The following is an 18,383-nucleotide window of genomic DNA, read 5'->3' as shown; positions in this document are numbered from 1 at the left end:
AGTTATCTCACTGGAAAATAGAGACAAGATCCACACGTAAACAATGAATGTAATACATTGGTAACTGTGAGCTGGGTGTCACATTTCAATATTTTATATATACAGCCTGTAGTCAGACTGTGACTAGCCCCAGCGTAACATGATTTAACATTTAAAAGAAAAACATTAAAAACATGATTTTGGATATCTATCTATCTAATCACATACATGTTATATAAAAAAAGAAATAAAAATATGTATATATATATATATATATATATATGTTTAATATTTATAAAATGCATTTGAAATAAATGTTATAATCTTTACATATATTCACGTGTGTATGTATGTATATATATATATATATATATATATATATATATATGTGTGTATGTGTATATACATATATGATTTATAATAAACATGTTTTAAAACTAATGTGTATCATACATATTAAAAAATATTTTTAATTGTTTACATATATATATATATGTATGTATGTATGTATGTATGTATATATATATATATATATATATATATATATATTTATTTATATATTCATTTTTACATATTTAAATACAAATTTTACATAATATATTTTTGTATTATAAGTCAGGAAATTTGAAAAGATTGATGTGAAATAAACGGATGGATGTTGTTGTTTTACCCCCAGTTATGGACTATTTATCTAGCATGTCAAATTTGTTGCTAATCTGAGCCGGCGGTGTTTGTTCATCAATAGCTGCTCATTCACTCTAAAATTCTCAATTTTGTAATTGATGTAATTAAAAGTCAGCCTGTCTTCAGTAGTTTGGCGTGTATCCTGAATCACATTGCTAATCTGAGTGAGTCACAACCAGCTCTGGGATTTACCATCAAATATGCCATGTGACACTTCTGAGCTGCCTGACAGTTGGATTCCCTGACATTTTAAGTTGTCTGTTAGTGGGCTATACCCTTGTCAATTGAGATCTCTCACACATGCGCACACGCACACACACACACACACGTTCACGCTCAGACACATGCAATGCTAGTGCAAACTGCTCTACAGCTATCCGCACAGGAGGGGGGAGGGGGGGACGCCTTAGGGGAATGACAGTTAAGGAGAGGATGTAGCAGCGTTGAAACATGAATAGTTGCACTGTTTCAGGCTATGTCTATTAAGAATTAATGAAGTATGACATATTACCTCTGGGAAGAGAATAAACCGCACTGCTAACAAGCCAAAAATGTCTGATGGCCCTAAACGGCCACTTTTCCAGTTGCAAATTAATCTTGTGCCACTATAACTCACAAACCTTTCAAATTGAGTTTTTAATTGTATTCCAAATCACTGAGAACCCAAGCGGAGGTATTATTTTAGCGTTGAGGTGTTTAGCATTTCCCTTCGAGTCTTATTCTGTTCTTTATGACACACCAAATTAATAATTAATTGAGTTTTACCCCCAGGCTTAAGACTTGTTTTCCACTGAACTTTTCACGGGAACAATTTGAGAGCTCATCAACTCGTACCATGGCCAATCTAAATGCGCAACCGATGCTAGATGATGGTGTCAGGGGCGGCAGCTCATTACAGAGACGCTGCTCGCTGTCTACTTTGCAGTCACCCCAATCTCAGAGGTCACGCGGCCTGATATACACCTGGTTTGTTTTGGGGGCAGCCGCAATCATTTTAAAATCTATGTAGAACTTAAAACCAAGACCTTGAGTGAACTGTGTGCCACTACATGGTCTCTTCAACTGCATGCTTTGAAATGAAAGACGTGCACTCAAGTTCTCTTGCTCTGCTTCAAGAAGATCAAGGACTCTGTTTACCTTGGTTTGTTGCAGCGAGCGCTGACAGCAGGTCTAATGCGACCTGCGAGACTACTCGAGATTGTAGCACCATTGTAGTTCAGATGTGCCTTTCAAAGCCCTGTGATGCATACGCAGCTTCTCAAAGCTTTAAGGAAACATTGAGGAATAGTTTGACTGCGCAGGCTGTTCAGGGACCGTCACTTTTGTTGTCTTTACCACAGTCGTGTCTTTAAAGTGTTTTCCTCATGCTGACGGGTGAATCTGAAACTCATGAGGCACGGAGGATCGGATAGGTGGAGCTTTGAAAACAATCTTTGGTCACACTTTCTATGAAGACTGCTTATGTTTTGAAGCATTATACTGTTTTAAGTAGAAATTATTCTGTTTTCTTTATACTGTTTATAACTGTATTTTTATTTATGTTCACTTAATATTCTGATAACTACCATAACAACACAGGTGGTAAAGCAATTCATTGTAACTGGCCTATCAATAAAACAAGGCAAATACTCTTATATAGATGGTGCACATGGTCGAAACTTAATGTAAAAAACCTTTCATTGTTAATTATATGCTAATTCTTTTTTTTTTACTTGCATAATCCATCTAATTTTATAGTAGATGATTAAAAGTTTTACTGTTGCATTTTTACAATGGTAAAATTAGTTTGTAATTTTCCACAAAAAGAAATGTTATATTGAATTAACAATATATATCATTAAAGACTTTTTAATGATACTGACAGCTGTGTAATGTAAACTGCGTTACTTACTACTAATTATGCACTACTTATAATCGTCTGTTTTGAATTTTGAGGCGAGTATTGCATTAATGTTATATTAGTTTTAGGAATTTTGTTTCATTTGCCATTAAATTATTAGATATAAATATTTATATTATACCATTATATAATATGGGTTATGTATTATAATGGAATATTTTGAGGCGAGTATTGCATTAATGTTATATTAGTTTTAGGAATTTTGTTTCATTTGCCATTAAATTATTAGATATAAATATTTATATTATACCATTATATAATATGGGTTATGTATTATAATGGAATATTTTGAGGCGAGTATTGCATTAATGTTATATTAGTTTTAGGAATTTTGTTTCATTTGCCATTAAATTATTAGATATAAATATTTATATTATACCATTATAAAATATGGGTTATGTATTATAATGGAATATATGAACATGCAAATTATTAAGTACATTTTTAGGCATTATAAAGCATTACAAAGCATGTAGTTTTCTAATGCATTGTTATATATTCAGTCATCATAAAAAGTGTTATCCAATTATTTTTTGTTTCATATTCATAAAACAGTAATGGGTTGTAAATAAAACCCACCTAAATGCTGAAGTAGGACTGATTTCGATTTTTAAGGCTGTCCTTTGTTATGATGATGAAGTGCTAGGGGCTTGCAGTGATGTCTTTTCATTCATGCCTTGATCCTGATAAAACACAATCATAACTCATGCTGGTTTACACATGGGCATCCTCCATTGAAGGCATTACCTGTGTTGCATTTCCTGTTTTCCAGCACTGGGGAACCTTCTCATCAAATCATCTTTACTGGTTATGATGTAAATGGATGACAGCCTGGTATTATTCCCCAAATGAGCCATAAATTAACAGCAAAATGACTCGAGCCCCCCAGCCCAGACACGGATTAAATATTGTGTTGTGGCATAGGGAGCCGAAAGCTCTCCCCGAACCAAATAGTCACATTTATCAATTTTTTTCTCCCGCTGTCACTCTCCATCTCTGACATTGGGGCAATGTGATGGAATTCCCAGTAATTTTCCATCAGTGCTAAAGCTGTGAGTGGCACTATACTCTGCTGAATGGGGACTGAGGGTTGCTGGGATTGAAAGGTGAGATTGAAGATGGCCTCTGTTCCCTTTAGACTCCATGTCATTACCGCTGACCAGTCGCCCATTTCTATCTGGCCCTGATCTTCAGCCCTCTGTGAGTGGCAGTATGGCGAAACTGATGCTATTTTCAGGGCCAGCCAGTGATAATGTCACTCCGCTTCAAAGAGCAAAGCTGTGCTGTCTCCCAGGAGATTTTACTCAAAGATGAAATGATCAGAACAGCCCTGACAAGGAGATGTACAATTATTGCTTGGCACCAACAAACAGCACTGGAAGAAAATGCAATGAAAAGTGTTTTTTTTTTTTTGAGTGATTGTCAATAATGCAAATCAGCTGCCCTGACCATTTGTGACACCTTTTTTATTTCTGCATATAAATCATTCATCCATTAGTAATCAGTTACTGTAGTTTAATGAGCACCTTGCATTGTGGTAAAATTTGCTCTGAATAATTGAACTAATCACTGTTTGCATAATTAAATTAACATTTAATCATGAGTTTCGCTGCATATTTGCTTAAACCCAAAAGAGTAATCAGTGGCAATTACAAGATTCACAGCTACAGAAGCTTTTGTGTGCATCACATGGTATGATTGATTAATGCATTAGACCTCACTGAAATATAGCTGTCTTGGAAATGCCTCGCTCTTGACGCTTACTGTGACACATTATGAATGTCTCTATGATAGCTAAGATCATATCAATTTCACACTATAATATCTATCTTTCTGCCTGCTTAGCTTTGTCATATCCTTTTCCTTCCTCTCTTTCTTCTACCAGGTGCCTTCGATACGGGCTCCTACATCTTTGTTGAAAGCCAGGGAGTTCCCTCACTGCGGCGCTCCCATTACAGCTGTTGTGTCTTATGGCTTTTTATTCCTATGTGAAGGTGAATAAGGCTCATGTAGGGATACAAGCCACTAAACACACAGTGATAAATCAGCTTGAAAGGACTTGTCTGTTAGTCCTTTTCTGAACAACAAATAAGTAAAGTTAATTGAACAGTCAAACTTTATTTCCTGTTGTTTGTGATGTGCATTTGCTTAAACAGTAGAAGCTCTTATTTGGGTAATTATTGTGCGATTGTGTATGAATGATTATGGAATGATGTGCCATTGTTTTTGAGCAAAGTCAGTACTGTTTACTCTAATTCTGAATAACTGGGTTTTTTCTGTCTAGAGTTATTGTCATTGGATCATAGTGTGGAGTTACTGGAGGGAAAACCATTTAAAATGAATTCATGGATTTAGGAATTAAAATGTGCATAAAAACAGTGGGGTTCAAAAGTCAGACCATACTGAAAAATTAGGATTCAAAATCTAATTTAAACTTGGAAATAATCAAGGGATTTTGAGATACTTTTCAAAAAATTAGTGAATCAAATAAGCGAATTCGTGACATTGAGATACTAAGATACTATTTAGAACAATTATTTCTCAAATCATGCTGGATAACATGATCATCAGGTTTTACACAACAAACTAACACAGTTCATATAAGCTTGATTTTTTGTTTAAGCTATCATTTCAAATGAAAAAAAAAAAGAAGCAGCAAAAATACAAGCATTTTTACTAGTGGTCTTCGTTTTGGACCCCACTATCCACCTTATTTTTCAGATAGATTTGTTACACAATTGCTTTGTAAGACGTCATGTCTTTGTCCGGATCAAAGCTGTCATTCTCCATACTAAAAACAGGTTGTCAACCCTTGATGGCTCTATGATCTTCACATTTTCATTGTGGATGTCAATTTAAAGTGATTATTAAATGTGAATTCAAAGGATACAGTGCAGTTCTTGACTGATTAAAAAAAACCTTGTACTCTGTTTCTTATTGCACACTTCACACAGTTCATTCTTTCACATTGTATTGTGAGAAGTCACAAGCACTTTCATTTTGACAGATCCACAGCATTAAATAAGGAAACCACCAGAATGACAAAGAAACAAAAGACTTGATGCACAAAAAATAATAACCAAGTTTATATGATGCACTTTATGATCCACTCATAAACCTTTAGTAGGCTTTGCATTTTGCTGTCTTTTTTTTCTCTTCATCTTTTGCACATTATTAAAATAGAACTTTGACATTATGAATTGCACTGGAAATAATTAACCTACAATATTATACAATATAAGATACATATAAACATAAAGCACCTTTTGTTCTTGTAAATAGTAATTATTAAAGAACTGGGGAACATATATAGATGATCATGTGTGGGGTTTGTGTATGGTCACATCAGTGCATGGGAAGAATTCTTAAGGGTTTCATGCGCAATAATAGCACCTGAGTTCATATTATAGATGAAATCAAACTAAATACAGTTTTGGAAAAGGCTTTTCCCTTGCCCTCCTCTGAACAGATCAAATTAGGACACAAATAAACCCTTTCTTTTTGATTGATCTTACACAGTATGTTTGTGTAATTTCCTCTAAAACTGAGTACCAGCAATGATTGAATGAGTGTAATTGCTACATGTTCCCTTCAGTTATAAGACATTGTGTTCACATTACACAAAAAATAATAATTATAAAATAACATAGCACCAATTAGTGATGATACAAAAGCTAATACTAATGAGTGTCTCCGCAATACAGTAAAGTAAAAGAGTATGAAGGAGTAATTCTCTGAAAGCATATAAAATAAAGCACATTGACATGATCCAGAGTTAGGATGTCTTTTGGTCCTGTTGCTAGGAAAACATCTAAGAACATGTAATGTTAAAGTGTCATGCATTATTTGGAAAACAAATATTCTCAGTTCATTTTCAAGTAAATTCTTTCCCATAAACCTTTCTTTGTTGTTGCTGAAATACAGTCTCTTAGAGATAATGCTCCACTATAAAATAGAGAAAATAAATTTGTAACCAACATATTCATCCTATATTCATACATTTTGTTGTTGGTCTTCACATATATGTAAATACACATTTACAAGAGGAATGCAATAAAGTGACTAAACAAGAGTTCAATTATTTCACAGAGGAGGGCCATACAATCCAAGTATCATGAATACACTGCCTTAATCACATGCCTAGTGGATCACTTAATTACCTCCTCGTTAATAGCATTCATTTTAATCCTTAATTGATTCAGAAGTGTCCTTCCTTAAAGGAATTTTAAAGCTAGTTAGTCTTTGGCCAAACAGCTGGCTGAGGAGGTTGTTCTGTGACTCTGCAGTACGGTATGAGTGAGTCTCTATGGATCTGACCCCTGGCTTGGACCGTGATTTGTTAAATGAATTGTTCATGGTGGAGACCCTGGAAGAAGGGGAATGGATGGGTCTCCTAGGAATGTTCTTTTTCCCTTTACAATCTTCGGTGAAGTGACGTACAATCTCAACCTTTTTTGGTGAGAAACTATCTACAGAACCTTTCTTCAGGTGAAGGCCCAGATTAGGTGACCCTATTTTATGCTTTGAGATTATTTTGTTACTGACTGTGTCATCCTTTACTGATGTAAGCACTGGATAGTCATTGGGAAGTTCATTTTTCCTTTGTCCATCAATATTTTCAAACCTGCTGGGTCTGAACTTCTTTTTGGCCCTTGGGTCAATCCCCAAATTTTCCCTTGCAGTTGGAGATTGCGTTCTCTGAGAGCTGTGAGCTGTCTTAAGATCTTTCCTCTTCTTCTGTTGCTTGGTTGAATCCTTGTCTTCACATGTATTAGAGCTGTTGGCGTGATGTGCAGAATCAGTGGCACTAAGGTTATTTTCAAGACTTTGTTTCATTGTTTCCTCAGATTTGACCATAGTTATGTGCTTAGTCAGAGCAGTAGTCAGCTGTTCACTGTGAGTCTGAAAATTTTGTTTATTTTGATCCTGCTTCACAGATGAGAGTTCAAAGTCATTACAAGATGAGAGCCCTTGCATTCCTTGCATGCCTTGTTTTGGTAAATGTATGTCTGTTTGACTGCACAATTGAATGGTGCATTGACTTGAGTGCCTTATTTCCCCTTGTTCACTTGCTTCAAGACTTAATGAAGGGGTTGTCTCCACCGTGTCTTTAAGTTTGGTAATGCTCGAAATGTCAATCTCGGAAACTAACAATGTTGTTGGAATGGTGCAACAGTCATCTTCTATTTTAACATCACAAATCTCTGTCAGGGGTCCTTTGTCTGTTGCAATCACTTCCCTGGGCTCATCTGCTTGCATTTCATAAGATGGAGAAGAGCTTACATCTTCTTCCTTCAGCTCTGTTGATGGAAGGCTCTGTTCCGCAGAATCTGTTTGCACTGTACACTCAATAGTATCCCTGGCAGGGAAGTCCTCAGCCTCATCTTCAATTTTCACACTGGTATTGTTTGTTTGCGTTGAATGTTCATCAGTACTGTTCTTCACAGTGTCATCTATGATAGGCAACACTGATTTGATGCTTTGCATATGTGACACTGTGATGTCTAAGCTGCTCTCAGTTGCTTTCCTTTTCTTGCTTGGTGGCGTGTCAGATTTGTCATATTTTGAATTAAAAGGCTTGCAAGGTCTCACAACTCCCCTGAACTTGAAGATCTTATTCCCTCCAGTAAGGTGTTTCTCCATGTGACGATCAAACTGTTCCTTTTTTGAAAAAGTGTAGTTGCAGGTACTGCAGATGAATGACTTCTTGATTACATGCATGACATCAGCACAGAGTTCACAAGTATAGAGTGTGGTGTGCTTTGAGTCTGGCTCGTCTGTCTCGTCATGTTCATTTTTAAGGTGGTCTTTAAGCTCTTTTGCCTCTTTGTAGGATACTGGGCATTTGTGACAAAGAAAAATCTTTTGCAAGCTGTGGACCACTAAATGGCGCTGGAGCTTAAAAGGCTTTGGAAACTGCTTGCCACAGTGGTGACAATCCCTTGAAGGGTCCTTGCAGTTAGGATGCATCTCAGCATTTTTAGAAGAAGTCTCTGCTTTAGGTAAAACTTCAAGCGTTGTCAGTGCGCAATGCTTATTTCCTCCCCCAATACTCGTTTTAGTCTTCAGAATTGTGGAAGACTCCTCTGGAACCTTTGGCTCTTGTCCATTAACATCAAAAGATGTTCTTCTCTCTTCTTTAGATGATGATTTAACATTGTCTCTTGCAGGTCTGCTGTGCCGATGCTGCATTATTGAAGATATGAAGTGCTTCACAGCATTTTCTTGCATGAAACACCCAGGCATGTCCAAGAGGGAACTCTGAGACTGCCCTCTTCGTGCAAACTGTGTGGCATGCTCACGCAAGTGTTCATTGTACATCCAGACATCTGAAATTTCTTTCAAACACATCCCACAAGTCCAAACACCTGCTTTGTTTTTGGCGTGTTTCTCCCTGAGATGGTCCCTAAGCTGTTCCCGGGAGGTAAACTTGCGCTGGACACACATATAGCAAGTGGGGGGAGGTGATGGATTGTGAGAGAGCTTGTGGAAATCGAGCTCACCTAAGGTGAGAAACCATGTGAAACACACCTTGCATTTGTACTGCTTATCCTTTGGTTTGAGTCCAGGTTCTATGCGTTTCCTACACTTCCGCTCCATAGGCTTTTTGCAAGGTCTTAAAGGGTCTTTCAGTTCTGTGCTTGCAATTGTCGCAACCAAAGGCATATCTTTCTCAGGCTCAAAAAAGGGTACAGGAATCTGAATTGTAGTGTCATGGTTTGGTATCTCAATGCTTGGTGAACAAGAGACATTTTCTTGAACACAGGCTAGTTGGAGAGGGCAACCTGTATCAGGAACCTCTGGTTTACAATCTTTCTGAGGAACTGATGACACTGTGTTTTCTGACACAGCGCAATCATGTGAATCATCCTGGTGCTCTAAGGGTTGTCTAATTGTGCCCTCATTCTCACATAAGAATTCTTTAATGCCAGTTTCTGCATTTTCCTCGTAACCAGCCTGGTGATCCATTAGGCCACCTTTTAAAAGACAAGTGTTCTCTATAGAGCTGTTCACTAAGCTTTTGGGAGTCGTCGCATGCATGTTATCATTGTCGATTGATATGGTTTCATATTCACAAGCGTCATTTGTGCCGTTGGTGAACATGTGTCCCAACTTGTTTTCTTTAGACTCTGCATACTTGTCAATAAAGGCACCAGTGGGAGAACAGTCTAAAACTAAACAGGACAGTTGTTTTTGCTTTTTGTTGCTTTTACCATAGACCCTTGCACATTTCTTTCTTTTCCTGTCATCATTTCTTGGGAATAACTGAGAAAATGTATTTTCATCATCAAAGAAAGCTTTAAGATTTGGTCCCATTCCTAAAGTACCAGTAAGAATGTGACTGTCTTCTGTGGGAGAAGAGGTGTTCTCACGCTTAATATCTACAGAAGAATCCCCAAGTGGATAGTGGATATCTTCTGTCTGAACATATTTTGGGTTATCACAATACTTTACAACATCATCAATGTCATATGTGTCACCTTTCTTATGCAAATTGGAAGGCTCTGAGGAAGAAATTGTTTCTTCCTTTTGCTCTTCAGTGCTGATAGTTACCATGCTCTTCTGTTCCTCTCTCACATTGACTTCATGATAGCTGTGACTGCAATCCGGAATCTGTTTTTCAGGTGACTTAGGAGAGTTTTGTTGCACCATTGAGGGGGAATCTAGAGATATAGCCTGCAAAATATCTGTTTTAAGAGTACTAAGTATTTCATCTGAAAAAGTGTCTTGCTTTACCAATTTTGGAGAAAACATTTCATTGCATGTGTCCATGGAATTGATACCGTTATTTGTCCTTTCATTAACAAGAGTTGTCTGATCAGTATCACAACTTTCTGGGATCTTTGACATATCAGAATCACTTGCAATCTCTTCGAAGATCAAATGTGCATCTGTTTTCTGTCCTTGTCCATCTGAGATTTCATTTCTGTTTAAATGTGAAAGAACTGCTGGACCCATAACATCCATGCTATCTTTCAGTGCTTTGTCTGTTGGGTGTGACATATTATAAATGGGCTTAGACACTTGGCTACTCATATTTACATTTTCAATGTGTGAAATCCCTTCAGTCTTCACTACGTGCTTCATGGCTTTATGTCTTTTAAGCCCAGCATGTGTACGAAAGAACATTGCACATATTTCACACTGAAATTTTGCATGAATTGCATTCTGTGTACCACCCTTTTTAGGTGAGGATTTTGTCTCACTTGACCTTAGACTCTGTCCTTCATTTTGGACAGATGTGCATGCAAGACCCACAGATACTGCTTTTTCACTAGGTATCAGAGGTTTAGATGTCTCCTTAACATCTAACATGGTGGACCTCTGCATTGCATCATGCTCATTGGTAATCATCTGATTGTCTATCTTCTCAGAATCTACTTTCTTCAGAAGTGTCAGTTGCAGATCCATGTAATCAACAGTTTCATGTGGAACATGAGTACCATTAATGTAACTCTGGTTAATGTTTGAGACTTGTTCAGAGTCAATTGTAGTGACATCCTCAACATAATTACTGCAGGGAGCTGATACATTCGAATATTTAATATCATTTTGGATGTTTTCATTTATAGAGTGTTCGGCTATATCAAGTCCAATCAGGTGGCCCTGGATATTTGGCTCTGGTTCATTTGCATTATACGGTAGACTGGATGACAAAGGTTTATCAAGAGGGAAAGCACAGGCATTGAGAATGTATTTGTCTGTGGAGTTAGATTTTACACCAGACTGGTCATTTCCTTTGTTTAAACATTTAGAGGTGAAGTTGTAGTCATTGAAGCATGTTTCACTGTAATTCAGGGGGCTGAGTTTCAAATCATACAGTGCACCTGTATCATGAGAGCCATCCAATGGCCTAGAATGCAGAGAAGTCTCAACAAATTTTTTTTTAGAGATAATGTCCTCCACAGCCAACAGTGTTCCAGAGCTAGACATTTCACTCTCTCTGATTTTTACTAAATCCTGATGGGGAACAAATGAATTATCTAATTCTGGTGTTGCTGAATCAGAAGTATCTACGGACCCACCAACATTTTTGTGATCTGAGTTTTTGTCTTCCAGGTCTTGTCCGTTTTTGCTCAGTGCAGGGGTAACTGTGCCTGGTAGTGAACCATTATCTCTCAGTTCACAAGGGCTTTGGATAGAGTTGTGAGACAACTGTGGTGATTGAGTCACAGTATAAAGTTGAGGACTTTGCTCAATGTTCTTCTGTTGATTCTCTTCACATTCCGATTGCACAGGAAATGCCATATCATGCATGGCTCTCTCCACACTCTCTGTACAGTCATGTTCATCTTGAACTACAGGAAGATGTTTAGGAGAAACCACCCTTTGTCTATTATTTAATTGTGAATGGGTTGACAAATTGGCTTGACAAAGAGAAGAACTGATGTTTGAAAGGGGTGGTTGGATGTTTGTATCAGAAGGACAGTCTGTTCCACCTGTTTTGTCAGATGCCTGCCTGTTGCCTAGAGCTGAATCTTCATCACATTCCTGTGTTTTTTCAACACACAGCATGTTTTTGTCTTTTGGTATGGCTGGGGATGTTGAAAAGTGTGATATTTTGGAGAAATCTGGACTATTGGTAATATACAATGAGTCTTTTAAGTCAAACTGTGTATCAAATTGGCTTGCATTCAAATTGTCCTCAGCATTCTCGGTTTGGCTGACAGATGACTCATTTCTAGAGACTGAAGACTTCACTGAGTCAATTTCATTTGAGTTCACACAGCATCCAGTTTGTGGACTCTTAAAGGAGCTCTCAGCAAGCTGTTGTTTATTAGCTGCTAAATCTTCTTTATGAAGTGTGTCATTACTAGTCTCATTAAGTCTGGCTTGTGTTTCATTTTCTGACTCTGAAATGTCACTGGTTTTCTCTTCTAGGTTATCTGAAAATGCATTTGTCTCCACTGAGAACTTTGTGAGCTCTGCTTCGGTGTTTCTAAATTCTACATATTCAGACTCAATGTGTTCTGAGTATTCATTGTCTTGTTTTTCGTGTTCCTCATGAACCACACACTCTTGATTGGGAGATGACTGAGGTGATGTAAAACCTGAAGACAAAGAATCTGAGATTACTTCCAGGCTCTTCATCAGATTTTCTGTGTAGATTTCATGTTCAAGCATCTCTTCTGACTTGTCCAAGCACTCATTATTTTCAGGTTTGTCTTCTTGGTACAGAGGTGAACTGTTTTCTGTGTTCAAATCAGTGAGCCCCATGCTGCCCTTTATATCCAAATGTTCATGTCCTGAATCAGTTGGTGTGTTGATAGTAGATGAATGTATTGGTGTATGAAGACCTTGCTGTCCACACATCAATCCAAATGAGAGTGGACTAGACCATGGTAAGTCAGGTTCTGAGAACAGTGCTGAATTTGAGTCTACTGGTCTGGCAATATCCAGGTTCTCTGAGGAACAGTTTATCTGGAAGCTACTGCCTTCATCTTCACTTTCAGGGTCAAGTCTCAGTGGAGAGAATTTGCTCATGGTTAGCTGTTTTGTTAGCTCACTGTCTAATGGTGGAGGGCTGCTGAGCTTGGCTGTTTGCAGCTGACTCTCAAGCTCTGTAACAATTCTTTTTATTTCCAGATCATCAACTGACACGCTGTTGAGATTAGGAGTGTAGTCCGTTAATTTCTCTGTCAAAGCAAATGGGACATAGTTAAAATTGGTCTTATTCTCATTTGAGTCAGAGTCCTCTTTGTACTGAGAAATCTCATCTGGTAGCACAGGACTAACATTAACCATTAGATTCCAGTCTCTCCGTTCTAAGAATGGTGAGAATGACGACTCAAAAAGTTCCTTCTTATCTGTTGTGGTTTCCAGAGGACTGAAGCTCTCTTTGGCAAGCTGAATATCTGGATAAAGATTGTTCTCAAAACCTCCCACAGAAAGGTCGCCAAACATTGACGTTGTGTCAAAAGAAAGAGGTGATTTTATAAGACTTTGATCATGTTCTGACGGATAGGGAATGAGACATTGCACATCCTTTTGAGCTGCATCATGGACTTTTGAAGGTGATAAACAGACTTTGTTCACAAGTGAAGTGCAAAAAGGTGGGGGTTCAGAGAATAGATAATTTGAGCTTCTGTTGGCTACCTCACTTGATGTGTTGTTACTGATGGCTTTCTCAAAAATGGGTGCCGAAAATTCAGAACTGTTTGTTCTCTTGTGGGATTTACCCTTTGATGCAACAGCATCTTTTGTGAGTGTAAAAGGATGGCTAGAATCTCTATTGTTTGTCGTTTCCATTGGACTCAGTGTTATGCCAGACCCTCTTGGTGATGTGATATTTTTTGGGTAATCTTTTTTGAATGGCTCTTCCGTGGTTGCAAGAATTCCTGCCTCAAAACCAAAGTGGTCCCCTTTTCCCTCTATTTCCACTCTGGTGGTTTTGAATCTTGCAAGGCTGACAGTACTTTTAGTCATTGTATGCTCAGATGCAGTCTCTTCAGTCTTACAGATAATGCTTGAACATTTTGAAGTAGTGAATTGATCCTTGTGTTCAGTGAGTAGTATCTTATCAGTGCTGTACCTTTTTGTATTTTTTGTGAAGGTCAAAGCAAGTGATGTGCTAGACTCTTTCCGTATCCTTGGTGGGGATTCCTTGTACACATTCTGCTCAAGCGTCTCTGGATCTTTCCTCTGTACTTCCATTCTTTTCTCAGAGTCTGAATCTGTATGATCAATACTTTTTGGGCTGCCAATGCTATCACTACAAATACTTATTGAAGTGCTGAGTTCACTGCTTGTGGAAGACCTACTGCTCCTTCTTTGTAGCCTTTTAGGACCAGGGTTGTCTTTCATTAAGGATGGAGAGACATCAAAATCTTTCTTGGGATCAAAGGACTCATTTTTGTTTTGTTTCCATGAACTTTCCCGGCTCTTGTCAGCACAAATCCTCCCCTTACACTCTTTAGTGTATGTGTACTTGCAGCGAATGCTCTGGCTGAGACGTCCCTGACTGGCTATCTTTACAGGCTCACAGTCGTCATCTGAGTCAGAAACATAATCATATTCCCTGAAAGTAGGGTTCTGCACTGCGGGAGTCACTCTCTCCATCACAAGTGAAAACTGCATGTTTTTAGTGCCCTTTACATGGAGTTTATGCAACTTGTTCTTTTGTTGAACAATTTTGTGAATAAGCTCTTTACTCCAGCTTCCACCACCTGTCCTTTTCCGTTTTCCTTCTGTTGCGATTGGTTTCTGAGCTGTTGGACTTTTGTTGGCACAGGTGGTTCTAGGACATGTTGTTTTAACTAAAGCTGTGCTGCTTTGTAGGCTTTTAAGCCCACATCTTGCAGAAAAATTGCTTGATAAAAGAAACTTAGAACTGTAATCATTTTTGAGTTCTGTTTGTTCTGACTTTCTTGCTTCCCACTCCATTTGTGTGCAATTTGACTCCTGTGACTCTGTTGGAGAGGATTCTGCTTTAAGGCCTTCTTTTTGTATCAACTCTTGTTGGCTTTCTTTGTAAGGGATATCTGTGTGTTTGCTGTCTAAACTAAGGCCATCTAAGTCTGAGTCAAAAGGATATTTGCAGTGAGCTTGAGATCTCTCACTAGATGTTGATTCATTGTTAGTTCTACCTTCAAATATCGTGGAGTCTTTGGTAGTCAAAGCCTGTCTTGTTGATGTACATTTAGTAGTGGTGAGGTCATCGTCAACAAATGCATCAATAAAGCTGCTATCAATTTCTGCATTGTCTGACTGATAGCCTAGTCCATTCAAAGCCTCTGTGATAAGGCTATCCAATTTGGGATCTTCCATTTCTAAATCTGGCAAAGGTGCAGATGGTAGCATTAGTTTCATTGAATCATCTTTTAGATCTCCTTTGGTTTCATTATCTGGCACTATTTCCCCATTCTTGTTCAGTCCGAGCAGAGACAGATGCAAATCAGAAGAACTTCTCAAAATTGCATAACTGGATCCAGATGACATGGCTTTTGTATGGTCTGTCTGAAACGTCCTTATTTCTTCCACTTTTGGCACATCTTTTAAGTCTTTTTGTGCAAATGTATGCTGTCCACAGTATTGCTTATGGTCAAGAAAAGAGACAAGGTTATTAAAATTCTGATCACATTGCTTGCATGTCAGAAGCACATCCAGTTGGTCAAGGTTTGCTGAAACTAATGATGTGGCGAGTTGGTGGGCAGAATATGGAGGTGGGGGATGGTTTTCTGTTCTGTAGGTCTCCAAACAACCTTTTCCATTGTCCATGTTGGACTTTGAATGCCTGTTATGTGGCATAAAACTTGCCGTGTTTTCTTTGGCTCTTTCTTGTTTATAGTGCAAGTCTCTGGAAGCTTCTGAATAGTAGAGATGCTGGTTAGTGTTCATGTTACTAGATGATATCAATACTTTATCCTGTTGCTGCTGAAAAAACTGAGGGGACAGAACCTTTGAAATTTGGCTGTCATCAGAGTTACTGTTGACAGAGTTTGTGGAGGCTGGGGAGAGTGATGAACACGTACTGCTATATGCTGGATTTTGAGTGGGTGAACGTGAAGGAGAGTCATATGGTGACACCATCTTCAGCCCTAAGGGTGCTACATGTAATGGATGGTAGCTACAGTTTCTTGATGTCACTGGCACTGGGTGGTTAATACCAAAGTATAATGACTTATTCTTGGGATCACCCACCGGGCCTTGATTTGTATCCACCTTATTTGTAAAATGACTTGGTGGAATTGTGTTGCAGCCTTGCTTGACACTGTCCTGCTTTTGGTTTGAGAAGCCATCATTTTTCTTTTTGTTGAGGAAGTTGTTGGAATCTTTATGGTTGATGTTTTTGTGTGGCTTATTGTCATCTTGCCAGTCTGATGGGCCTATCAAAAAAGTAAGCTGCTGATTGCTCAACTGCCTGGAGAGATCAATCCTATTTTGGTGTGGCATGGCAGTTGTGAAGTGTTTCTGCTGCCAAGGCATACGGCCATTAATGCCAGTGTTTTGTCTTTGTTCTGGTGCAGGTTGGTACTGAAAGGGGTAAGGCGTGGAGGTCTGGTCTATGAGTGGTGGTGGAAACGTTTTGTTTGTACCTTCCCATGGGTGTGATGCCCTGCCGTGGTGTTTACTGGGACTTTTGTCAAGAGGCCCTGGGCTGATGTGAATACCATTATGTGGGGGGCTAATTACATGTACTTGTGAACTTGAACCTTGTTCAATATTTCTAATATGATGAACACTGCCCTGAATAAGAACTCTCTGGCTGGGAGCACCATTTTTAAGATGGCAGCCTCTCTTGCCCACTACTGCGAAACCTGTGTCCCTGCTGTCTATTGGACTTGAAGACTCAGATTTATCTGAAACACTGTTACTCTTCTCTGTTTGCCGAGTACTTGATGCTGAGCTCTCGTCATTGCTGGGAACAGAAGATGACATACCATGTGGCGTCTGCATGTACTGGGGTGGTTTATGGTGTATCTGGTATGACTGCCTGTCCTCTACCTGGTCATTACCAAACTGTGCACTAGTTTGCATGGCCTCATGGCCCTCTGAAGAGGATGGAAAGGAGAATGAATTATGGGAAACCTGGTTAGGGGCAAGAGAAATATCATTGTAGTCTTGAGACTGTGCATTCCGACCACTGGGAAAGGAATCAGAGGCTGACTCCTCTAACAATGGGTATCCATACTGAAATGGCATAGGCATAAAACTTCCATTAGTCTTGTTCAACTCCACAAGGTTGTTTGGCTTTTGTGAAGTAAGGGAATAATTATTGTTTCTGAAAGTCCTATCTGGAGACTGCCACATGTCTGTTTTACTCAGCTGAAAGTCAGGGAATAAAGTTTCATTGGCAAGTTGTGTACTGTTGCTCTCGATTGGGCTGGGCTTCTTTTGTTGAGTAGAGGGTGGATTCTGGTGAGCAGGTACTCCAGAGGTGGCACCAACAGCATGTGAGGTATAACTTTGGGAAGTAAGGTTAGGTGAGCTCTCATGGAAGCACCTGAACTGTAGTTCTTCCTGCTGCAGTTCGGCCTCTCGCTCTGGAATACTTGGCACATGGAAGCGGTAGCTGCCTGAGACAGGACCTCTGTTGGACTCAAGCTTCTTTGGAGGTGAGACTTTCTGCTGGGGATAGGCTATCCCAATTGTGGGATTTGAGCGTGGGTTAGTAATACTCAATCTGTACAACTGCTGTGGGTTGCCACGCTCTTTCCCTGGCTTTCTACTCTTGTCTCTATTGCGACTCTTTCCACTTGGCGACTGAGGGCTGTCCTTGCCGCTGGGCCATGTCCTGTTGCTATTGAACGATTGATTCTGTAGTGACTTAAAATCAATCTTTCCAGCCTGCTGTGGGCGAATTACAGCCTCACGTTGCTGCGCGTTGTCCCTCTCTTTTTCTGCAAACTTAGCAATATTGTTCACAGCCTGTGGCTCCAGACTCACATTTTGAAAGCGCTCAGGGGACTCCATTAAGCTTTTGAGCTCCACAGCCCCCTTATCCTGTTTTTTGGACTCATTATCCAGCTCTTTGGCAGCCAAGGACTGTTTAGTCTCTTCAGTCATGTTGCCAATGTGGCTAGTTCAGCACGCTGGTCCTTATCTGCACAGGCTGTGACATGGACACATTGTGTTTCAGTCAGAATCAATAGACCTGCAGGAACAGAAGCTTGATGTACAGGAGTATTTCCTCTTATTTCTTCATTTCCCCGATGAAGGAATGTTCATGTCATTTTTGTGATCTGAAAATAGAAGAGAAAGGATAAGAAAATGTTATTCTCACTTTAATTTTCACATTAGGTAATACTCATAATGCTACAGAGAAATAATGTTATATAAAATACAATACAATTCAATCATTATAAATAAATGTGAACAG

General features: G+C 38.9%; 2 protein-coding genes across 9 annotated transcripts in view; both read right to left on the bottom strand.

Moving 5' to 3' along the window:
- LOC143721168 (troponin I, fast skeletal muscle-like) overlaps positions 1-18,383 on the bottom strand; it is a 492,195-nt gene that overhangs the window by 170,553 nt on the left and 303,259 nt on the right. The window lies entirely within an intron of this gene.
- The window catches only part of znf469 (zinc finger protein 469), a 376,839-nt gene continuing 363,120 nt past the window's right edge, over positions 4,665-18,383 (bottom strand). For all 6 annotated transcript variants that reach the window (XM_077211301.1, XM_077211302.1, XM_077211303.1 and 3 more), the window contains one exon: positions 4,665-18,246. In XM_077211301.1, the coding sequence (XP_077067416.1) occupies positions 6,746-18,070 (11,325 nt within the window). In that variant the 5' untranslated portion in view covers positions 18,071-18,246 and the 3' untranslated portion in view covers positions 4,665-6,745. The remainder of the gene's footprint in view (positions 18,247-18,383) is intronic.

Source organism: Siphateles boraxobius, unplaced genomic scaffold, assembly GCF_051911475.1.
Source record: "Siphateles boraxobius isolate OS27281-9 unplaced genomic scaffold, OSU_SipBor_1 65, whole genome shotgun sequence".
NCBI classification, from domain to species: Eukaryota; Metazoa; Chordata; class Actinopteri; order Cypriniformes; family Leuciscidae; genus Siphateles; species Siphateles boraxobius.
The sequence above is the reverse complement of the archived record's forward strand: the minus strand, read 5'-3'. Positions and strand labels throughout refer to the sequence as shown.